The 23,961-nt window shown below is 33.8% G+C and overlaps 4 protein-coding genes and 1 pseudogene across 6 annotated transcripts; 2 read left to right on the top strand and 3 right to left on the bottom strand.

Moving 5' to 3' along the window:
- Positions 1-28: 28 nt before the first annotated feature.
- On the bottom strand, positions 29-8,699 carry eIF3l (eukaryotic translation initiation factor 3 subunit l). 2 transcript variants are annotated; one of them, XM_088275216.1, is made up of 10 exons: positions 8,543-8,699; positions 8,350-8,442; positions 7,565-7,729; positions 5,330-5,553; positions 4,310-4,442; positions 3,592-3,732; positions 2,928-3,215; positions 2,018-2,206; positions 892-1,128; positions 29-303 (listed from the first exon to the last, which is right to left on the bottom strand). In XM_088275216.1, the coding sequence occupies exons 1-10, from the start codon at positions 8,579-8,581 to the stop codon at positions 169-171; spliced, it is 1,644 nt and encodes a 547-aa protein (XP_088131342.1). In that variant the 5' UTR covers positions 8,582-8,699; the 3' UTR covers positions 29-168. The 2 variants fall into 2 exon arrangements, with proteins under 2 accessions (XP_088131342.1, XP_088131351.1); XM_088275225.1 differs by having other exon boundaries at positions 8,555-8,699.
- Positions 8,700-9,566: 867 nt separating this feature from the next.
- Positions 9,567-11,706, top strand: LOC148312681 (thioredoxin, mitochondrial). The gene is made up of 2 exons (XM_088275289.1): positions 9,567-9,806; positions 11,310-11,706. Exons 1-2 carry the CDS (start codon positions 9,631-9,633, stop codon positions 11,554-11,556), a joined length of 423 nt encoding a protein of 140 aa, XP_088131415.1. The 5' UTR covers positions 9,567-9,630; the 3' UTR covers positions 11,557-11,706.
- LOC148312680 (uncharacterized) lies at positions 11,595-12,435 on the bottom strand. Its single transcript, XM_088275276.1, has one exon. It carries the CDS (start codon positions 12,290-12,292, stop codon positions 11,705-11,707), a length of 588 nt encoding a protein of 195 aa, XP_088131402.1. The 5' UTR covers positions 12,293-12,435; the 3' UTR covers positions 11,595-11,704.
- Positions 12,436-13,790: 1,355 nt separating this feature from the next.
- On the top strand, positions 13,791-20,254 carry LOC148312679 (uncharacterized; annotated as a pseudogene). The gene is made up of 5 exons (XR_015838975.1): positions 13,791-14,131; positions 14,330-14,850; positions 16,487-16,765; positions 16,882-16,990; positions 17,847-20,254. The product of XR_015838975.1 is annotated as an uncharacterized LOC148312679 (transcript).
- Positions 20,255-21,376: 1,122 nt separating this feature from the next.
- Positions 21,377-23,924, bottom strand: LOC148312678 (uncharacterized). The gene is made up of 4 exons (XM_088275264.1): positions 23,675-23,924; positions 23,313-23,563; positions 22,649-22,803; positions 21,377-21,733 (listed from the first exon to the last, which is right to left on the bottom strand). Exons 1-4 carry the CDS (start codon positions 23,804-23,806, stop codon positions 21,510-21,512), a joined length of 762 nt encoding a protein of 253 aa, XP_088131390.1. The 5' UTR covers positions 23,807-23,924; the 3' UTR covers positions 21,377-21,509.
- Positions 23,925-23,961: the final 37 nt, after the last annotated feature.

Raw genomic sequence — 23,961 nt, 5'->3', positions numbered from 1 at the left:
AAGCTATAACAGTGTAAATAAAACTAAGTTTATTTTTCTTTAAAATTTACTTGGGCAGTATTACAAATTCATAGATACATCATATGAGTTATTATAGCCACATTAGTAATGTTGGAAAATATGAGCTATTATAGCCACATTAGTAATGATGGAAAATAACATTTTTTATTAAATCTTGAGGTGATGCAGCTTCCTATTCACTTCTTCAAATTTGAGAATTTTTCTGATGAAGAAGTCTCCAAAACGATGCGACACTTTGGTGTCTGCAATGTGGATCATGTCATTATCAATGTAAAAGTCCAACTGAAAAAGTAAACATTACTTTAAAACATTTCAATTTATAGTTATCATTTCAAATTTAGTTATAATTATTGAAAGTTGAGTCCGGAATTTTATTTGAGTGAACTTTCACATGGAATTTTAAAAATATTAAACAAGAAAAAACTTTTTTAAAAAAGAGATGGAAAAAAGTGCTACATTAAAATTAAAATTTATACAAATCAATAAATGAAAAATAAAAAACCAACTAAGTGAACAAAAACAATGAAGCTATGAGGACATAAAATGAGTGAATATTTTTTTGTAGCACTTTTCGTTTGATGAATGCAATTTGAGAAATCCAACCTTTCTATCCTAATATTTTTCAAAATAAAATACAACGGAGTGAATACATACATATATTTGCAATGAATTCAGACAAAACAAAATAAATTCACATTAGGTGAACAAAAATAAAATATACACATAGGTGGTTTTATTACAGACTGAAAGGAAAACACATAAGTTTTCATTTGAAGGGATTGTAATTGATTTTCACTTGAATTCAGAATTCACTTGAAGGGATGATTCACAATTGAAAAGAATCTAGTAATTTATTTAGTTTAGAGTTACCTCCGATCCAGATTGAAAGTTGCCATCGAGCCCACTGGCACCTTTGCTCCAGACCACGTTCTTCATCTTGTGCTTGAAACAAAGCAGGTGGATCGTCAGCGCCGCCATCTCCTTCTCCAGGTCCCACTTGTCCCCGCGCTGCTCCACCGACATAAAGGTGGCCAGCTTGGAGAGCGGCAGCGTCGTGTACAGCTTCAGGTAGGAGCGGATGGTGGGCAGCTTGTTCTGCTGTTGGACCTGCAAATTTAAAACAGAATTACCAATATATTGCCTCCTGAATACTACAACTGCCGACATGTAACACATGTAGAGACAAACATAATCATTAATCCCATTGGTAATTTAACTTCGAATCATAGGTGCATGGTAACCATTGCATTATGCAACCAGATATTCTGATACAGTTTGCTCACTCCTTTCAAGAACATCATAAATAAAAAATCGTCAATTTTCAGTTGTGCATGTTTTCGGAATGCCCAGAAAATGTACTATATCCCAGCAAAAGCGGCATATTTTTAACATAATATTTACCCGCTACAGGGCAGAAAGGGTTGTTTTTGCATTTTGAAGAAAAGGTATTGTTTAATTATTTTTTTAAATATACTAAATATTTTTTAAATGGAGAAAAAACCTTCAGGTTTTACTAAAAAGGATCTGTTGCACAGTAAAAAGTTCAGTAAGTGGCTTGATATATATTTTTAATACATTGTATTATATTTTTAAACTTTAAAAACGTTCTCGTGAAAATCAAGTTTTTTTATTTATGACGTTCTTGAAAGGAGTAAGCGTGTTGTGTCAAGCTTTTACAAAAATTTTATGCCATATGTCCTTTCCTAGCCCCAAGGCTGGATAAGGCACTGTATCGTATAGAAGCAGTGTTACCTTGATCGCTAAATACACCAAGGAAAGGTGATCAGTCTTGCGCTTCAGGTACCAGTCCAGGGTGATATAAAATAAATATTAGACTGAAAAATCACTAATATGTTATTATTTTCACCCTCCTGGGAATTGTACCCAGGACCTCAAACATGGTATACTAGCGCGCTAACCACAACACTATGGAGGCGGATATGTGGATGCTAAATGTATATGTATGTATTAGGTATCTACAATATAAAAATCATACTTCATCCATGAAGACTTGGGTCTGATGCTTAGTGGCATCCTTTCCGTAGTCATCGATGGGCGCGTCAGGATCTGGCGGACACGGAGACAGGAACTTGGGACAGGCGAACGAGAAACAACTCTCAAACTCGTTCATGTCTCCACACTGCATCTTGTACATCTTCTCATGGTAATTCTTGTCCCTCAGTACCTACACAATTTAAATTACTAACTTCATTGAAATTCGTACCAAATCAATTAATGGTTTGCAAAAAACTGGTTGCATTGCTTTGTGGCATAAATGTTAAATCTATAAAAAATTTGTATCCATAATGGTGGGGACTGACCGGAGCCATTTCGTCGTAACGTAACACGTTATAATGCGATCATTCGTATAATCAGTACAGTGAGCCAAGCTCCTTCCGAGTACTTCAACCGATTTCGGATGCTCACCGCGAATTTTACGTTACGACGAAATGCTCCGGTCAGTCCGCACCTTTATGGTTGTAAAAAAAAGGTTTAACATACAAAATAAGATGGCTATAAAAACAAGAACAAAAATATTAAGTACATCATTCATAAGGTTATGGTATACAGTGGAACCTATAATAATGAGCATAATTCGTTCCAGAATCTTACTTGTTAAGCGAAACAGTTTTTGTTTTGACTGGCGCAGAAGTCCCGGCTCACAAGTGAATGTCATGAAAAAGGGACTTGCCCTTTCTCTGTAACTCGTTATGTGAAATGTCGCTCGTTAAGGGAGCAACATTTTCACTTTATTTCCTCATTTTGTGTTCTCGTTATGAGAGGTTCCACTGTATTTTGTTTAATTTTTTTATCCCGAGTCAATTCCAGGATTCAGATCTTTCTGTACGCTAATAATAAAGGTTTGATTTTACGATTTTGGAAGTTTAAAAAGATGCATTAATTACCTGCTGAATGGATTCATCGACGCACTGCGGGTGGAGCACCAGGCAGATGGCCAGCAGGTGGTACATCTGGTCGGTTTGCTTGTTGATCTGGTCGTTCTGGTAGGAGCGCGCCGTGAACAACTTGTTGGTGCGCTGCACGTACAGCAGCGCGGAGCTGACGGTGCGGATGGCGTCCGAGTAGCGCCGCATCATGGTGTACGCAAAACCCACGTAGTACGAGGTGGAGATCTGGCACGCCGGCACATGCGAGTACTGCGACTTCTTGTGCAGCTCCATGTTCTCCAAAACCTGACAAAACAACGAATGATGAATCCTATATAACATACATTTGAGGCCCTAAAGGTGTTTGTCCATTACACGGAATTACACGGAATTTTACCGCCCGGCACGTGAGTTAGCGTTTTAAAAAGACGATTGGCTTGTGCTTTTGTCCATCTTTTTTGGGATCGGTGCGTGAACATGTTGCGCGTAAATTCGATCTCACGTTTTTCGTTTTAATTCAAATATCTAAAGTTTAAACCTTAATATCTCCCTAGCTCGCTACAGATTTCAATAAGAATGTTATCGATAGTGTACCAACATCGTAACAAAAATCTATTATGCAATGACACCAATAATAACAAAGTAGCCAGTCGACATTGCATTCAATTAAATATAATCCCACCTTGATAGCCTGGTAATAGTCTCCAAGCAGGGAATGGAGGCGAAGCAGCCCCACGAGGGAGAAGTAGCCCAGCATCTTGTACAAGGAGTGGCGACCAAACTCTCCGGCCACAGAATCTGGATCACCCCCGGAAGCGTACACCTGTTGAAAATGGACATCTTTTATACATATCCGCAATCAATATCCAGATACTATCATATCATTTTTTTTAGATGGGAATTGCAATTATTATTTACATTCCTTATTATGTACATACAAGGTTTAAAGATCATCAAGAGGAGTTTTGTTTCTTCCAACTAAATAAATGTTTTTATTTGAATCTGTGTTGGGAACAGGAGGTTGAGGAACTTGTCAGCATTTGCTCATTGCTGGGAGGAAACCACATAAAACTCCTCAGAAGGCGGACTGTGGACTGTCATCAGCAGACCTTCCGTTCCACTAGAAGAGGGTTCGGCATTTTGTGTCCTAGCTTGGTTTATGTTACTACTACCATAACATTTAAACAGTTCCCAGTTCGAGTGTGACTCGGGCAAGGAGTTTAAATTATAGTGATGAGCCCGAGTGCTGGTCGGGTAATCGTATTTCGACTTCTCGGTATTGATTTGTCTGAGCAAAATATATTTAGTTATTTGTTCTATTGACTAACCCGAGCGGTGTTTGAGCAGTCTTATTTCAACTGGTGAGTTACAAGAAACGTTTTATTTTATATATGAATTACCTCCAACTGCATCTTAATGTTAGATTTGTCCACAAGAGAGTGCAGTACATTGAGTACGCACAACACGTTCCAAACTTTGTTGCCATTGTTCAAGGTTTCGATCTCAGTTGGTGTCTTCTTGGTCAGGCGTGCCCTAAAATAAACATAAAATAGTATTTTTTTTTTAAAAAATAAAATACTGGATGAACATCATAATAAACATTTTTCTAAACAAATTTCTATACAAGTCCCGGGCTAAACTTGACCTAAACCAAACCAACTTCAACTTTTGACTGATTTTTCAATTTTGTATTTTGATCAATCGAGAATCCATGTTTGCTCGTAGTTTTACACATTAGAATACAACAATAAGTAATCAATAATGAATTTACAACATTTTCAGTGTGTCCAAATACTTGTTCACAAATCTGGATTATTTCCATTTATGAATTACTTTTTTACATTATTTTTTAACAACTCAAAATAGATGAAGAAGAATATAAAAGTCTGGGAATTTACAGGGCTTACGACCGTCATAGGCTTGGTTAAGTGATCTCTTTACACATGTGCAACATTCACCAATTCTACTGATGATTTTTTTTATTTATTTGTATATATTTATTCAAATCACAATTTATACATATTTAGAACATTTTTTTTTGCTGTGTGACTTGTCGGTAGAGTTCTTTTTTGATACACATTTTTTATTGTTTTTAACGATTTTAACCTAATATAGACACAAAAAAAAAATTAAGAATGTAAACATTCTACAATTTTCATAAAATTAACTCTTGATCATTTACCCATTCCTTTATTTTGCAATTGTTCCATATTTTATTTGACAACCACACTACTCAAATTTCTGAAACTTCTAGATATATTGATCAAACTCGTAACACAGTATGCGCGAGTTCACAATAGTCTTCTACGGTGGGATAAGGAAAGCTTTTATTGAGCCAAAAATTTCCAGACTTCCATATTCTTCTTCATCTATGTGTCAAAAATTATGTAAATGATGCATTTTTTAAAATTTAAACGAACCTGTACTGCGCAAAAGACTGGAATTGGTAGACAAACTCATCAACCAGCTCCCACAACCACTGGTCGGGCAGTTCCAGAGCCACCGGCTTCTGGGCCGACATTATGTAGTTGAACAGGTGGCAGTAGTTGTAGAAGGACTCGAATCTTTGCTCCAGCGTAGGCCCCCCGGGGATGCGAGCGTAGATGTGGCGGTAGTACAGCTCTTTGTACAAAATGAGGAACACCTGCGACAAAATGTTAAGTTATAATATTAAGACTGGCCGTGTTACATATACACTTAGCTTTCATACTTACTTATAACCCTTATCCGCACCCAATGGTGCATAGGGCACTACATCAAATTGACACAATTTTATCTTGATAATTACTTACATGAAGGCAAGGTGATCACTCTTGCGCTTCAGGAACCATTCCAGGGTAATATTTAATAAATATTACAGGGTAAAATCTTTTTTTTTTTTCAAACCCTCATCCGCACCCCAATGGTGCATAGGACACTGCATCATATAAACGCAGTGTTATCTTGATAGTAAACACATGAAGGAAAGGTGATCAGCCCTCCGCTTCAGGTACCAGTCCAGGGTAATATTGAATAAATATTAGAGAGAAAAAATCACTTATATTTATTTGACCCCCCCTGGGAATCGAACCCGGGACCTCCAGAACGGTAGCCGAGCGTGCTGACCATTACACTACGGAGGCGGACAAAAATTACAGTGTAAAATCACTAATATTTATTTTCACCCCCCGAATGTGGGAATCGAACCCGGGACCTCCAGCACGGTAGCTAAACACGCTGACCATTACACCACGGAGGCGGACAGAACTTTCATGGAACAAAGTTATAATTAGTAAAGTTTTACCGATGATGGATATTTTTATGGTTGATGTATTTAGCCAACACAAATTTAAAATAAAAATATATTTTGGAGATACTATTTCAAATCGATAATAAAATATTTCTTCTTCATCTTCAAACCCGTATACCTAAAGGTGGAGACTGATGGAGCATTTCGTCGTAACATAACGTCGTAACATCGCTCGCAGCGAGCATCACCTAGCATCCGAAACTATGGATGGAGCACTCGGCTCAGTGTACTGACTTCCTGAATGCTCGCATCGTAACGTGTTACGTTATGACGAAATGCTCCGGTCAGTCTCCACCTTAATAGTACATAGGGCACTGCATCATATAAACGCAGTGTTATCTGGATTATTAACACATGAAGGAAAGGTAATCAGCCCTCCGCTTCAGGTACCAGTATATTAGTATATTAGTAGTAACAGTATATTATATCAGGTAATATTCAAAAGAAATTATAATGAAAAAATCACATATATTTATTTGATCCCCCCCTGGGAAATGAACCCAGGACCTCCAGAATGATAGCAGAGCATGCTGACCATTACAGTACGGAGGTGGACAAAATATTTAGTGTCCAATATAACAGCAGTACCTGATAAATATTTTTTCCCTTATTACGTAAGAAATTCTCAAATTCCAGATCCGTAACGGTATATACACTTTGATTTTCAGTGCAATTATTTTTCTTACAAAAACAAAAATAAATATTTGACCTTTAAGTTCAGCAGAATATCTTAAAATATTTAACTGTCATACACATTATTTGTATTTCAAAAAATAATTCGAAATTTCTATATAATTTAACTCCTTGCTATGATGAATGAAAAATTATGGAAAATAATTTGCCAGTGTTTCCTTCAACAATGCTGCCGTTACAATGCATTGTATGATATTTAAAAAAAAACAATTGTCATTTTGAATTTAATAAAAAATATTTAAGGTAACCTTTAAACCGAGAAAAACATGGCACGATCAGGTTTGCCAAATACTTGAAAATGGTCAGGTTAGGTGTCGTAACAATCGGCGGGTATGTATAAGGAGATGTATGAACGTGGAAGAGGTGAAGAATGTTTGCAAAGACAGAGTGGTGTGGCATTCTATTCTCTCTGCCTACCCCTGCGGTGAAGCAGCATGATGGTCGGTTAGTTAGTTAGTTAGTTTATAAGGTAACTTCCACATACTGTAAATCTACAGTTATTTTACCTGTGGTTGTTATGTTTTTTTTGTAAATATAAATCAGAGGTAAAATAAATATGAACATAAATAAAATAATTATGTATAAATATGTGTAAAGTAAAATTCATAAAATAAAATAAAATAAATACGAATATAAATAAATCAGAGGTAAAATAAATATAAACGGACTGTACCTGGTCATTCTCTACAAGGGGGGCAACTTCCTCTTCTTCAGGCCATGGAGTCTTCTCGAAATATTGCTCAGTCAACTTGGGGAATGTATTCTCGTACAAGTTGAGAATCTCAAAAGTCACTCCTTCGTTGATCACACTTTGAAAATATATCAAAAACTTTTTAACCTGTAAAAGATGACTTTATTAGCATACGTCAAATTAATCGTTAGTGCTACATTTGTTTTCCTTTCTTTGTCCATCTTTTTTCGTGGAATCACTATGCCAGTCTGGGTTGAAATCGGAAAGTGTTCTAACTCCATGTATTTCCCTAAGAAATTGGCTCTAGGACATCCAATTATTTCAGAATACTTATTTTACATAATGTCAAGCAATATTGGTTTATCTTAGTAGAATATCCTGAAAAGTGTTGGCTTAGTGGCCGCATAAAACACTATTTTGGATTGATGCACTATGAAATTATTACAAATTTTACGACAGTAAGCCAATTAGTCTTACGTTCCAGATATCTACTTAATAACACAACGGTAGCGCCTGCTCGCGTCACATCAGAAATAGGCTTGTTTGTATTGTAGTTTCACATCTACCCCACATATTTCCGAAAATACAAACAAACAAAAAAACACAGAACTCCATCTAGTTTATCCAACGACGGAAGAACCGCACAATATATGATGTGACAGTTGACTGTAAAATATTAAAATAGGAACAACCTGGGAACGACCATGATTTATCAAGATGTTTTACATTTAGGTATAATTAAGATATTGTTCACTAAAGACACTTACAACTTCTGGCATCTGATAATACTGACGATCGTACTCCAAGTCATACTGTGGATCTCCGGTATGCGGTTCATAATCGTAGGATTCGTACCCCGGCTGAAACAGAAAATCGGTCATACGGGAAGAAATTGACGTGCCATAACCAACAATTGTTTATTACAATCCCAGAGAGGTAAAATAAATTTTTGTTTTTCACCTCATTCCTTACCTCATTGTAATCATCACCTGAATACATAATGAGAGGTAAATGTGGGAAGCCTTGTGTTAAACAATAAAATAAGGAAAATATTCCCACGACGCGAGGATCGGCGAAAATGACACCGTGCGCGAGCAATAGAAAAGACCATAGATTTAACAGTGAAATAAATTGTACATGCGGGCCAACATAATAAAAAAAAAGTAAATAAAACGATACATTCACGCGTACTCCGCACCAAACAAGTGATTTATAAAAATAGTAATTTAGTTGATAGATAATATGAACGTGAAATCTGGATTTAGATATGCGAAATTGGGAATTCAAAATAAGTTGAAAATGGCACTAAAAATAATTTTAATAAGGCGGTTTTAAATTCTGTGGTGGAACGATTTTTTCGGAAACAGCAACCTCGAAAAAATCGAAGATGTCGTTAGGTGGGGAAGGCAACGAAGGAGACAATGATCTGCGCATATGAGGAGAATGGAACCATCCAGACTCCCCCACATCGCACTATACGGCCAACCCCATGGTAGACGACTCTGGGCAAACCACCAAAGAGATGGGTTGATAGCTGGGAATCGACATCGCAGGAGGCTAATCCCTCTTAAAAACAGGCCACAAGGCCTACAATAAGATGAAGAAGAAGAAAGAAGAGGTTTTGAATTGTACGCCTTCGCCTCCGTTGTTATAGTCAGCACGATTGACTACCATTCTGGAGGTCCCGGGTTCGATTTCCAGGGGGGGTTAAATAAATTTAAGTGATTTTTTCACTGTAATATTTATTCAATACTACCCTAGACTGGTACCTCAAGCAGAGGGCTGATCACCTTTCCTTTATTTGTTAACGATCAAGATAACACTGCGTTTATATGATGCAGTGCCCTATGCACCATTGGCGTGCGAATAAGGGTGTGAAGAAAAGTTGTCTCTGGTTGCTTTGATCAATTAAAAATATTTTCTGTGGAATCACGGGCTGTCATTTTCGACATTGTGTTCAGTTATCCTACTACGTAATCTATGCATTGTCAGATATAAAATAATTTCATTTGCGCATTTAAAAACCTCATAAGGATATAAAATTAAAAATGTTTGTAGCTAAGTTTGTAAAAACTGCAGTTCCAAGTAAACAATGCCTTATGAACGCGAGGCTAATATGCATCACTGCTTCCAGTAGAGAATCCTTTAAAATCCAAGATTTAAAGGATTTTGATGAAAAAGTGAAAAATAGCAAAGTTCCGGTTATCGTCGACTTTTTCGCTACGTAAGTTATATAATTATTGTTTACTTCAATCGACTTTTCACGTTTTAGATGTGGTAGACTTTGTTTTGAGTTTTATATTCAAAAGGTTAGGTAGTAAAAATTATAAATGAAGTAAAAATGAAAAACTGATTATTTTTCCTAATTATAAGTGTTTTTTCACTTTTAATATGACATAAAACAACTAGATATGGCTTTAACCAGATTATTATTATTTCTGTTTTTATTGGTCTTTACGCTTGTCACAAAGCTAGTTTTTTTTTAAACTGATATGCTTAAATAGTAAATCAATCTTTCCATTTATGTAGTATGGACATGTTTTTATTTATTCATTAAATGCTTTATCCGTTTAAAATCTTGTCTAGTTGGTTCCACCTCCATAGTATGTTGGTTAGTGTACTTAACTACCATACCGGTGATTCACATTCTTTTGGTGGCAAAATATGTTAAATAAGATTTTTCGTTCTAGTATGTAATATTTAATATCGCATTCACTTCTGAACCGCAGGACTGATCACCCCCTTTTTACATGATAAACGATCAAAATAGCATTGCGCCAGTGGAGTTCCATAACCCATGCACAATTGAATGCGGGTAAAGGTCAGAAGTAATATAAACATGTTTTCACATTCACTCCTGAACTGATCACCTCCTTTTTACATGATAAACGATCAAAATAGCATTGCACCAGTGGAGTTCCATAACCCATGCACAATTGAATGCGGGTAAAGGTCAGAAGTAATTTAAACATGTTTGCTTAGTGAAATTTCATAACTTTATTTCATATTTAGAAGGATGCCATAAGATAAATATGGAGTTTGAAAATAAGTTAAAGTAAACCCCCTGATAACGTTGAAATAGGTACTGCGTTAATCAATGGGAATGTTGTAGAGGGTTAATGTTTTCAAATCGTATTTCAATTTTAAATGACTCATTCCAGTCTTTTCCGCTGGTTAAAATGTTAAAATACAATTAAAAAAATTAACCACTTATAATATTCCCTCTGATAATGCGGTACCCATCTCAATGTTATAGGGGGTTTAACTGTAGATAAAGAAATATGCAAAATATTTTATTTTTTTATTTTGGAAACGTGGATTAAAAATACATTTTTACTAATAATACACATAATTAATTGGACCAGCCAAGTTCCACCCCACTCCCAAAAACCAAGTACTGTAGAACGGGACTACTTGAACTTGTGGATGTGTTACTTGAGCTTAGTACAAAAAAAAAAAAAATCTGTATTTAGTCTACAATAATGAACGTATCGACATGATTCATTGTTTCCCTGACAGGTGATTATTGTCACGATACTTCGATCGATACCACGATCTAAATATTTTTTTTGTACTGGGCTCAAGTAACGTATCAAAGTTCAAGTAGCCCAGTTCTACGGTATGTCATTCATTTTATAAAGATTTATGTGTATAAAAAGAATAGATATCATAATCATAATTATTTTGTTGAATGATAATTTCCTCACTGTTGGTATTCACATTCTAGTTGGTGTAACCCGTGCAGGATGTTGACTCCACGACTAGAACAAGTTATAGCTGAGAAAGAAGGAAAAATAAATCTGGCGAAGGTGGATATTGATGAAAATACAGACCTGGCTCTAGACTACGAAGTCGGATCAGTCCCTGTACTTCTGGCCATCCGAAATGGGAAAGTTGAACACCGCCTCGTTGGACTTCAAGACACCGACAAGTTGCGCAAATGGATTGATCAAGTCATTGTTAATAAAAATTAATATATGGATAAAATAATTAAAAATAACAACAAAAAACATTTGCCTTTTAGAATTTTTATTATTTATCATTCTGTTGCCTTGTTAAGATTTTTTTACATTAATAATTGTTACTTAGGTCACATTAAATAAAATATTAGAATGAACCAAGTTATTCTTGTATATTCTGAATTAAATCCCTCGCCCTTTTATATCCTATTTCTGGTGGCTTATTTTCGGGACTACTGGCTTCTGCATTCTTTTCAATCCACGCTTCCATTTCTTCAATAACTTTCTTGGAGTCGTTTATGATTTCACGTTTGATACCTCCAGAAGCAGCTGAGAAATACTCGACTAATGGTGTCCACAATTCCTCTGGTACTTTGGTGCTGTCGAACTTGTGCTTGTACAACCAGATTTGCTTAACTTTGTTGAATTTCCATTCTGCTTTGTTGTGTTTCCACAGCGACAAGTAACTCAGCGCGTTTACCTGAACTGCTTTGTGAGAGTTCGCTTCGGCTTCTGCTATTCTTTGAGCATGTTTCTCCCTTTTCATTTGCCGTTTTGACATTTTACCATCAGAAGGGCCGGTTTGCTCTTCGACTTTTTTCTTTTTCTTCTTCCTTTTGGGTATTCCATCACTCTCTGCGGTATTTTCGATGGTATCAGATTCCTTTATTGATTCAATTTCATCTTCATTTTGCATCATATCTGCTGCAGATCTTTTGTGTTTTTTATTTTTCTTAGAATTTGACACCATTTTATGAATTGCTTATTTGTAAGTCTTTTTTATTACAACAACTAAAGGAAGTTCATAAATCAAAATACCAGAGGTGGAAATATAATGACCGAAATCGCAACATGCGATTGACAGCCCTCGTTTATATTTGTTTTATTTTGTTTAAGGTTATCCAAAAACTACGTACATTGTTGTCATACACAAAAATGAATCGCCAACCATAGATAGTTATTTGTTGACTTAAGGCAGGTGAAGGATCTAAAAGGATTTTGTATTCAAATAAGCTTCTTACGGAAAAAATAAATGCACTTATTGTACAATAAAAAATGCTATTCAAGCATGAAATTAAAAAAATAGCCCTCTGAATATTTGTTTTTTTTTTTTTAAATCAAGTAAAAATTATCCCATTTTCTGCTTTAATAGCCATATTAGGTTTTATATTTATATATATATATATATATATATATATATATATATATATATATATATATATATATATATATATATATATATATATATATATATATATATATATATAAAATATATAATATATATATATATATATATATATATATATATATATATACATATATTATATATATATATATATATATATATATATATATATATATATATATATATATATATATATATATATATATATATATATATATATATATATATATATATATATATATATATATATGTATATATATATATATATATATATATATATATATATATATATATATATATATATATATATATATATATATATATATTCAGGAATGAAGAAATCAGATGCCAGATAAAGGTTATGGACAAAGGTTGGCCCCAGAAAATATGGGCCGATTTCATTGTCCCCATCACGGGTCGTAAGTGGATCTAAAAATATTAAATGAGAGAAGTCTAAAAAAAAATTAGAAGAGGCCTACATTTAGCAGTGGAGAAACGGCTGACTAAAGGTGAAGACTGACCGGAACATTCCGTCGTAACATAACGTCGTAACATCGCTCGCGGCGAACATCACCCGAGCATTCAAAACTATGGATGGAGCGCTCGGCTCGGTGTACTAACTGTCTGAATGCTCGCATCGTAACGTGTTACGTTACGACGAAATGCTCCGGTCAGTCTTCACCTTAAGAATACGTATATGTGATAATTTATATAAAAGTATAAATTTTTCCATGCACTGATTTAAAAGCCATGTAAGGTGAATATTTTTATGAAGTAAAATTTTAGTGTACTTTTAAGATTATGATAAAAATAAATAAATAATGTTCTTATATCGCCAAGCGCAAGTACAATAATTACGAAGGAATAATGAATGTCTCCATAAATATGCATATCAAGATAAATATTTCATTCGTTATACTTTTACTTACAATAGTTCGTACATTTGTTTTTTTTTTTACTACATATTACCCGCTCGTAAAATGAATGTAGGGCAAACTATGAACACCTTTTATGCAAAAAAACGAAAGGTGGCAGCGGTGGCAGCTTATGTCAATTTTTTTCTGTCACGTCACAGCCGCGTCATCATGAACCCGTGTCGGCCGTGAGCCGTGAGTTGGCTGTTGGCCGTTGCTTATCTGGCATCTGGACTGGCGATAGGCAGTGTCTTATGTGGAACCGTTGATTATTTTATTTGATACATTGGAAGAAAACATGGAATTACTTAACCAAGTAACGATAACTGAAATCCTATTTCCAGCCATAGCCGTGGCTGGAGTTTTAATAGGTGCTGTCCTAGTTTTTGTTTTCGGTTTTAAATCCGCGGAAGAACCCCAGTTTGATAAGTTACCTCTCGTAGTTGATGACCGAAAGTCTTCTAGTAAGAAACGAAAAACTAAAGAAAAGGTATTTATAGAATATATCGACCTTTTTTATATAATTAATCTTTCTCCTCGAATGCTTTTCGTTGCCAATTTTATTTTAGACCTCCCATATGTCGAAAATGTGTCACATGTTCACTCTCTTTTTCGTGTGCTTTGACATTTCATTTTCTAGTCGACCTTTTTGAGATAAAATGTTATTATTTAAACATATTTTTTATAGAAATCTACTCCTAATGGCCAAGTTTCTCATGAGCCTGAAGTGAAAGCTAAAAAAGTGAGTGCGGATGCATCCAAAAAATCTCCTTCGAAGGAAAAGGCAAAGGAACAAGCCGAGAAACCTAAACCAAAGCCCAAAGAAAAGGTTGTAGAAGTTAAGGTTGTCGAGAAGAAAACTCCTAACAAAGAAGTGAAGAAAAGAAGGGAAAGCAGTCAAATGCGAAGCCGGCTGATTTTGATGACGGTCAATGGGAAAAGGTCCCTTCCAAAAGTGAAAAGAAGGTTAAGAAGGCTCAAGATGAACCTAAAAAAGATAGTCCCGCTAAGGACAAGAAAGGGTCTCCTGCCAAAGACAAGAAGGATAGTCCCGCAAGAGAGAAGAAAGAGAGTCCAGTGAAAGACAAGAATAAGCCCAAGGAGACTGCCGCAGAGACAGCACCTGTAAAGAAAGAAGTTCAAAAAGTCCAGCAGATTGATCCGGTTCTCCAGGAACAGATTAATGAGCTGCAAAGAGCTCTCAATGAGGTAATATTTCTTTTTTACTAAGCCATATCTTAAATTCGTGTGTCATATACTACGGTGTCTCATAAGAAATGGACAAAATGAATTTACATGCTTTATTCTATTTATCTCGAGTAGTTAAGAACTAGTTAGGTTATTTCACTGTTTTTAAAATCTTTATAATAAATTTATATTTCTGAAAGTTCTTTTACTGTCCATGTGATAATTGAATTTTTTAGATTATGGTTTTCAGGTGGTTGCAAATATCTTTATATGAAAAAACATACAAAAACATATTACGTCTTTGGTTTAAGCGTTACAATATTAAACGAGGATACTATTAGAAAGTAATGATACAATTTTACAGAAGAGTAGTCTCACATATTGGGAGTTTAGTCAGATTAGTTGTAGTATTTAGTTGAAATTAGTATTACCATCAAAAACTAATACCTTTCTCAATATTAATAGTTATTTTTTAAACATCTTCATAGCTTCCGTAAATAAATTATTATATCCAACTTGGATAAATTTATTTCCAATACTGTTTAACATACATTTTCCGCTCACATTTCAGTTAACACCAAATAACATAGGCATATTAATAATTTTATTTATTTAAATTTTTAACTTTCACTTTCAGGCAAATTAATTTTTGTTTTTAACTATAAGATATTGTTATTATATTGAAAACCAGTTTTTACTTACTTTAGTTATTATTATATCGTAGAAGATTGTTTCACAGAAGAAATAGAAATGTTAAAATTTTGATAAAGGTTTGTGATGGTTTGTGAATATGAGCTTGTGGATATATGAAATGGAATTATTTAATTATGTATACCAATCCATGAATCATGTGTTCAGACCCGTGACTCCCACAAGCATACATGCAGTACTTTTGAATTTACATGTAGTAAAAGTTGCGCACAATCTCATTTAATGTGTTTAAATCAAGTTTCATAAGGCTGCATATCTTTTAATCTATCTTCTTATCATGCCTCTCTCTTCGTAGAGGGTTGGAAATCATTGTTGTATTTTATATTTAATCCACAGCCACTCTGAATGGTAACCGGTATGATAGTTGAGCCACTCTTTCAAGTTATTAAGTCAGGAGATATGTCTACTTCCCATGCTGTTTTTTATTTGAAGTTTTTTTAATGATATGAAACTTCATATTTCTCTCCCCTCATAAAATAACCCATTTACCCTGTCATTCTTTCTTTATAGTGTTAATTACTTCTCTCTCTTTTCCCTATGTGTCTTAAAATATCTTCATTCCAAACTTTCAACCGATGACTTTTTGAGCATTGTGAAATAGAAATATATAAATATTTTATTATTTTTTATACACTGGATGAAAGTCCAGTTCTTGACGCCATAAACAATCACTGAATCTTTTGTAGTGTCGTATAGTTGGCATATGCAGGTTGCGATTGAAGCCTATTGCTAAGGTCTCTTATTTTGAAAAAGCAGTTTTTTGTCATTTCTATCCCGACTTACATCTCTTGGGATCTCTTCAATCTGAAATATTATATGTCATAAGTTACTCCCAATTTATGATCGTGATAAACCTCTATTAAAATGGTAAAAAGCATTTTATTTGTCTTTCATTTTACGTAGTTTTTGGCTCAGTTGATTTAAGCAACTTATTTTAATTGCCCAGATGGAGAAGCGGGAACGCTCATCAACTCCCGTGAAGGCTCCAGCAGCTCCTGTGGCTCCCCCGAGCCCCGCTGAAATTAAGGAAAAGAAGACCGAGAAGCCCGCTGAAGTCAAGGAAAAGAAGACCGAGAAGCCCGCTGAAGTTAAGGAAAAGAAGACCGAGAAGCCTGCTGAAGTCAAGGAAAAGAAGACCGAGAAGCCTGCTGAAGCCAAGGAAAAGAAGACCGAGAAGCGTGCTGAAGCCAAGGAAAAGAAGACCGAGAAAAAAGTAGCCGAAGAAGTTAGTCCTTATATATTTATCCCTTTGCTAATATACTAGTTTGTGAATAATAAAAAAAGACTCTAAATTAAGAGTTGCATGAAAATTTTGTTAAAAAAATAACTTAAATATTTTAGCCTGCACCAGTGGTTCAGAAAGCAGCAAAGAAAGAAAAACCTAAACTAGAGGCTCCAGAAATTGCAACTGCTCCGGCTGACAACTCCCCAGTATTTGATGAACTAGGAGGTGAGAATCCATTATTCTTAGTACAATTTTTCCTCTAGAAGTGGAAAGAATAAACTTAATTCTAAAATATGTTAATGAAAAGATAGATTTGTTGTAACAAAGGTATTGTGTCAATCTGGTCGATTCATAAAAGTGTTCCTGTACCAGTTCTTCTTTATTATGAAGATTTCTCACCATAAACCAAATTTCAATCATATTCAATAATTTTTGTAGTTTGTTGCATTTGTTGGTCTTATTTATAGATAAGGTTTTTTATGTACATGGTATTGAATGGCATGTACCATCAACAATATTTTTATCAAGACCAGCTCGAGCGTAGTAACGATCCTTTATTTTAATGTTTTTTTGTAATATGTAAAAAAAAAACTATGCAATTTATACAAAACGCAGCACTAATGTTTTTTTTTTCGTTGGTGTCCATCACAGTGGCAATAGGATAATTGTATAAATTATTCTATAACCCGTATAAGTAATGCCATTAAATCAGTAAATGTTTACTTTTGTAACGAATTACGCAATTTATTCAATGAATTCCCGTAATTTGTTAGACGAGGCACGGTACTAAAATAAAAAGATATAGAATGATATCAATACCCATTGACAGCTCACAGAGCTGTGACTATACTACTTCTAGAATGATCCGGCAGTATGATTTTGCTTCTATAACTTTTTAACGGTTTTACTAAGTGAATTCAACAAAAAAGTACTTCATTGAACAATTTGCATTATTAATTTATAAACGGGAGGTCCTCCACTTGCCGTTGCCACCGGTGGAAAAGTAAACTAAAAGTAAAGTGATTATGGTCAGTATGTTGAGCTTGTGAAGTCTGTACTATTTAATTTTATTTTTGCCCAGATTCATGGACCGATGCAAAAGCTCCCAAGAAGGGAAAGAAGAAGGTCAGGAAAGATCAGTGAATAGCATTCCGGGCAGCGTGAGCCGCAACGGTTCACATTGAATCGCACATTAGTTGCAAACCACGGATAGGGAAGACATCACTGCGAGTGTTCCCAAACTCATAACACAAACCAGAGTTGAAAATTCTAAAGAGTCTAATCTTAGTGAAAGCAATACTGTTACTTTTATTTGAGACACCTTTTTTGTATTACATTTTTATCCTATAAATTGTAATTTTATTTGAAATATTTTTGGTGATTTGTATAGTAATGCCTTAGCGGTGCAAAAGAATAATGTTAGGTTATTTATAAGTATATTCCCAAACATTTTGATTTTTGAGTGTGATTTTATCATTTGTGGAAATGTTTATTTCTTTATTTTTTGTCATTATTGTTCTCTTATCATCACAATGCTTTACAAGTTCATCACTTTGTTAAACTTTATGAAAAGCAAAGTGTAGGAATTTTGCGATTAAATAATAATTGGGTATCTACGTAGCGAGTACTGCGTGATAGTGATGTTTCCTCCTTTGGTTATGCAGCTTATTGTATCCACGCAAGTCAACTCATTCAGCACTCGGAGTGGTGATGGACTCCACTTCTCATGACAAATAAGTAAGGAACTTTTGTTTTCCTTAATGGTGGTTATCACTTTTTCATACATTTCATATTATTTAATTCCCTATATAAAGGTACTACTGTGGAACTGCTCATTTGAATCTTTTTCCCCAGTAGCCTTTATGTATTCGTATTGTTATGAATTAATATAATTTAAACGCCAATTACTAAATTATGTTCATTTGATTTTTAAGTAACAGGGCCTCCCTTTGTTCTATTTTCTGTTAGATAATGTTGTGTATCTATAATTTCCTTTCCCCGCTTAAATGTAATGAATGCCAATAAGTTCATTCATAATAAGCATTTCACCCAATTGCCTTGGTTACTTTAGAGTGCATTTTACAACAAATAGGACATTGTTCCTCTTCCTATTCCATAAAATATAATGGTTTCTTTTTATCAATTCGTATACCAGAGATTATTTATTTTTTAAAGTATGTTTTATCAATTTATTAGCTCATTACTAATTATTTATCCGTGATATTAATAATGTAATTATTAGTCTTTCACCTAATAAAAAGTCTATTTATTTGATGTTGGTTAAGTTTTTATAAGTATTTTTATACTTGGTAATAATATTGTGATTCTGAAAATTGAATAATATATTTAATAGCTAGTCTTCTCATGAAAGTATTTAGGCAATACTATCCTAGTACAAAAATTCTGATCTTTTTGCAATAAAATGGAGAAATCCAGTTTAATAGTTCATGAAGTATTTACAAATATCACTAAATTAAGGAAATAATATCATTTGCTTGTGCCAAAGGGATTCAATTTTAAGAATTTTCTTCTTCTCTGTAATATAGAATGTAACAATTTGGCATAATTGATGTACCTTTATCTTTAAAATTGCGTCCTGATGGAACAATGAAAAAAGGCCTTAAATTGATTAGAGTAGCGACTTAATTAATGTTCAGTTTTCTGATAGACCTCTATTCAGTCACCTTCACTATTCTGTAAATAATATCAATATACCAATGTTTGAGAGAGTAAACGATGAAGGAACAATAAAAATATATTTTTGCGATGCGACCTTGCAGTTTACATAGAAGTCACATTTTTTTATTTAGATTGATAAAAAGTTTTACTACAATAAATATACATAATATCCATATTGTGGAATCTGCCTTATAGCCTCGCTCGGGAGACAAATCCTACTTATTTTAGTACTTTTATACATCCGGCCACACAATACAGTAAAATGCCAGCACGCTTGTGTCTACTTGCATTTTATTATATTGAGATATAGCAGAATTCGACCAATACATGATAAAGTTTCCTAAATGTATGTTCTAATATTGCTATGGTTTGTATAAAATCTTTGTTCTCTCCGAGATTCGTGTACATAAAGACATATATTTTCCAAACATTGCCTCGGGTCAATGTGAAGCAACTGTGAGAAGTTAGAAAATATGTATAACTTTTTCATTTTATTTGTTGACGATTGTTTGTTTTACAATATTGTGATAAGTGTTAATTTTTTAGATAGAACATTTAGAATTAAGGTTCCACAAGTTGGAACGACCCAAAAATGTCGTACTAAACAGAAACATAATAATAAATATGTCTAGTTTGTATAACTCTTTGGTCTTAAATTTAATTATAAATCTTATCGGGTATCTATGATACTTCTGCGCTTTGACAAATAAACCATATATTTGTATAAATTGAAGAAAATTGTCAAATTGCCTATGTATTTATATTTCCAGATTGAAGTTGTGAAAATAAAAGAATAATGAGTCATTTCAACTTTATTTTATTTATATATCAACTCTTTCCATTATTTTTATTTTATGTCAGGTTATCTTCGTAAATACTTCTAATTCTTATACTATATTGTAACACATTTTCAGTGCACTCAATTATCATTATTTGTTATTTGAGTGCATCGAAACATGTGTAATGTAGTATAATAAGTAGTTGTATTTACCAGGTTGACTTAAAATTAAAAATGGATAGATAATACTACAAAGTGACTCCCATATCAACTAACAAAAATACGGTTTTGAGTTGAAAGATTATTGAATTTAGTGATGAAAAAAAATCTGCGGTGAAGGTCAGAGTTATGGAGAAAAACTGGATAATGTCGAACCTTGAAAAACTTTTTAATTTATTTAATACATATTACCCCTGGTCCCTGAAGCGCAGAAGTGATTACCTTGCCTTCTTATAAGTAACGATCTAGATAACACTGCGTCATTAAGATGCAGTGCCCTATGCACCATTGGGTGTGGATAAGGTTAGAGAAGAGATTAGACTACTAAAAAGATTAGATTCTAAAAAATATCAAATTAGTGCAGTCTTAAATTGGATATTTCATGTTGAAATAAAAGTTTTTTTTTCTTCTGCCAAAAATACAAACTAGGGAATGTGAAAAGAGTAGGAGATTGTAAAACATTAAGGAAATGTAAATTGAAATAAGTTTGTTTATGTAATTTGTATTTATTTGTGGCAATTTAATGATTTACAAAATATGATTTTGTGAATGTCTACACTACCAAGCTTAATCATTAATAAAAAGGTATACATTAAATTAGAAAAACATATTACAAAAGGGAAATTTAGTGATAAATGTGATTAACATAACTTTTGGGTTATTATTATTAATTATTAATTGGTTACAAAAAATATTAGCACCTTTATTTGAGCTTTGGACTTGTTAAAAATCTTTAACTAAACTTTGTAGACTGTTTTTTCAGTTTTTGGAATAATAGTGCTTGTACTAGTTTTGATATAATATGTGTAAGTACTTGTACTATTTCACAAGATCTATCACTGGTTTATTTTAACAATAAGTGCTTCCAATTTCAAATATCTCATAAATATTTTTATTGATTTATTTCAAAACTTGAAGCAGTTATCATAGTATCATGAATCCCATAAGGTTCATATAAGGATAAAAAGGTTATTTTATGATAATAATTAGTAGTAGTAATTGGTATTAATCAAATAAATACGTTTAATTAATTATTAAATATGGCAGCTTAAAATAAACTCTTGACTATTACATTTCGGTATCGCTTTTGGTTCCAGATATCTTCCCATTAGCTTTAGTGTCTTGTTTATTTACAGCGCTTTTGCTCCGTGGTTTCCTTTTTCCTCTTCGTTTAATCCTTCTCAATTTTCCACCATCTTGGTTGCTTGCGGAAGGTTTCATTATTCCTTTCCTTTCAGGTTGGACTTGAACTCTTGCCAAACCATCATAGTTGTTTATGCTACACAATTTCCCTGAAATATCAATTAATAATTGATAATGTGAATAGTTAAATTATGTTCCTTATAAAAGGGATTGTGGCAGGCTACATTTTCTGTATAAAGGTTTTAATAATGCCGGAGTTCATATTCTACTATTGAAATTCATGTTATTTTTTTATGACTTGGGGAAAGATAATCTATTTTTTTTGGGATATGAGATTCTGTCTCATCCACCATATTCACCAGACCTATCTTCTATGGATAACCTTTTCTATTCCACAGCCCATATAGCCATTTTCGCAATTCAAACCTTTCCAGCTGGGACTTTTTTTTTAATTTTGGGGTTTGAAGATTTTCTTAATGGTGATAAGTAAATTTTACTTCATCTTTCAAAATAACTCATACAAAATCTGATAATTGAGGTATATTAAAAATCTGGATTCCATAAATAATTTAACTTAATAATAATAAACCATATCTGCTCCCTAGGTGGAGCATATTGAGTCCACAGACTGTCTCCAGGCTTTTCTGTCGGCTGCCAGCTCCCTTGCATCCTCCCAAGTCAGATCCGCGTCCCGAAGTTCTGACGAGAACTGCCGACAAATTGTCAGCAGTGGTCGTCCTGGGCGGCGCGAACCTGATGCCTTGTAAAAGAGGCAAGCTTGATTAAGGCTCTCAGGAGGCATGCGGAGTACATGGCCAAGCCAACTGAATCGCCTTTTCTTGACGACAGTTGTGACCAAGATTTGCTGCGTCCCACGCCTTATCTCTTCATTCCTCACAAAGTCAAACCACCGCACGCCTAAAATTCTCCGCAAACACCTATTCTCAAAGCTTAGTACACGGCTGCTCTGGGCCCTTGTAAGGTGCCATGTTTCACAGCCGTATAAGAGAACAGGAGCAATGCAGGCATTGTATAGGCGGCATTTGGTCTTCACCTTAACTTACCATCACAAAATTCTTCACCGCACTCTGAACATGATAAGACTCTGGTTTCTACTACCCCTGATTTATTTTTTGTTTTCCTCACGGTTGTGGTCATCATGAGATCCCTTTTATCTCTTGCCATTGTTCTAAGTTCAGATTTTCCCAATTCCACTAATCTAAGAAAAAGAAAATGGTTTCAGTTATAAGAAAAAACAAAATAAAAAATAATTGTTTTTGTGTTAAATATCAGATTACATATATTGGTCTACTTGGATACCACGGTAGGCTTTGATTTCATACAGAAGTTAACATTTTAATTTTAATTTTACAACTGTTTGGTAAAAAACAATTTATTTTATTCAGTAACTTTATCTTTCTGAAAATACAGATCAACAAGCAATTTTAAAATGTCGTCATTAGAAATAAAAGATCAGAATAAAGTTAAAGTAATCTACACCACATAGTTTGGTACCCAAATAACTTTTATTGTATATTAATACATTTATTTTCAATTGGTCTGGGTGTTTGTGATGTATTTTTACATCTACCTTCCCTTTCTTTACTATCTTATCTGCAAACAAGCCTCTAAAATAGAAGCTTCGATAGTTATTCCTTTAAAAAAAGCGCTAATAAAAAAATCCATCATGATGATGAGCGGATATGGTTTAATAATTACCCCACTTACCTGCTAAAGTATTCTTCGTCAATTTTTAATTTGGGTCGTATAGACGTTAACATCTTCCAGTCTATAGATACAGAATAAAGATCTTCCAACTTTAACGACTGCATTTCTACTGGGACAGGGTCCATGAAAGCAAAATGTTTTTCCTCATAACCTCGAGTGCCACGTTTTTCATAAGTTCTGAATTCTTTTTTGGGAATTTTAAATTTTTGGTCCTCAACACCATCTTTTACACGTATGTCTTCTGGCCGAACCTTGGAATTAAAGAAGTCCATATTAAAATAATGATTCAAATACCTTCACTGATACAATAAAGTTTATTTGATTAGATACATAAATAATTTGTCAGAATGATGAAATATCACCTTCTCTTGTTTCACTTTGAAATCCGGCACTTTTTCAAAAGTTCTTCTAAATTCATCTTGCGAACTTATTGTAACTTTAGACAAATCCAAAACTTCGGCAATTTCCTTTTTCTTCTCGAATAAGTCATCCATGTTTCCAAACCACACACTCCGATTATTGGAGTTAAATTAGCTACTACAGAAACAAACTCCTATCTGGGAAAATTAGAATCAATATACTAAATTTATTGATCAAACAAGCTATGGCATATTTTTTCTACATAGTGACTGTTAATAATAGTGGGTAC

This window comes from Brachycentrus maculatus, unplaced genomic scaffold (genome assembly GCF_059751285.1).
Source record: "Brachycentrus maculatus isolate JH-2025_06_01 unplaced genomic scaffold, ASM5975128v1 h1tg000036l, whole genome shotgun sequence".
NCBI lineage: Eukaryota > Metazoa > Arthropoda > Insecta > Trichoptera > Brachycentridae > Brachycentrus > Brachycentrus maculatus.
The sequence above is the reverse complement of the archived record's forward strand: the minus strand, read 5'-3'. Positions and strand labels throughout refer to the sequence as shown.

Excerpts from the sequence above, each read along its gene's own strand:
- eIF3l (XM_088275216.1), bottom strand. The coding sequence starts at position 8,581 with ATGTATTCAGGTGATGATTACAATGAGGTAAGGAATGAG. Across the intron at positions 3,216-3,591 it reads ACTATTACCAGGCTATCAAG|GTTTTGGAGAACATGGAGCT; the intron begins GTGGGATTATAT and ends TTGTTTTGTCAG. Across the intron at positions 304-891 it reads ACTTTCAATCTGGATCGGAG|TTGGACTTTTACATTGATAA; the intron begins GTAACTCTAAAC and ends TTACTTTTTCAG.
- LOC148312681 (XM_088275289.1), top strand. The coding sequence starts at position 9,631 with ATGTTTGTAGCTAAGTTTGTAAAAACTGCAGTTCCAAGTAAACAATGC. Across the intron at positions 9,807-11,309 it reads ATCGTCGACTTTTTCGCTAC|TTGGTGTAACCCGTGCAGGA; the intron begins GTAAGTTATATA and ends TTCACATTCTAG.
- LOC148312680 (XM_088275276.1), bottom strand. The coding sequence starts at position 12,292 with ATGGTGTCAAATTCTAAGAAAAATAAAAAACACAAAAGATCTGCAGCA.
- LOC148312678 (XM_088275264.1), bottom strand. The coding sequence starts at position 23,806 with ATGGATGACTTATTCGAGAAGAAAAAGGAAATTGCCGAAGTTTTGGAT. Across the intron at positions 22,804-23,312 it reads GACGAAGAATACTTTAGCAG|ATTAGTGGAATTGGGAAAAT; the intron begins GTAAGTGGGGTA and ends TCTTTTTCTTAG. Across the intron at positions 21,734-22,648 it reads CGGTGAAGAATTTTGTGATG|GGAAATTGTGTAGCATAAAC; the intron begins GTAAGTTAAGGT and ends TTGATATTTCAG.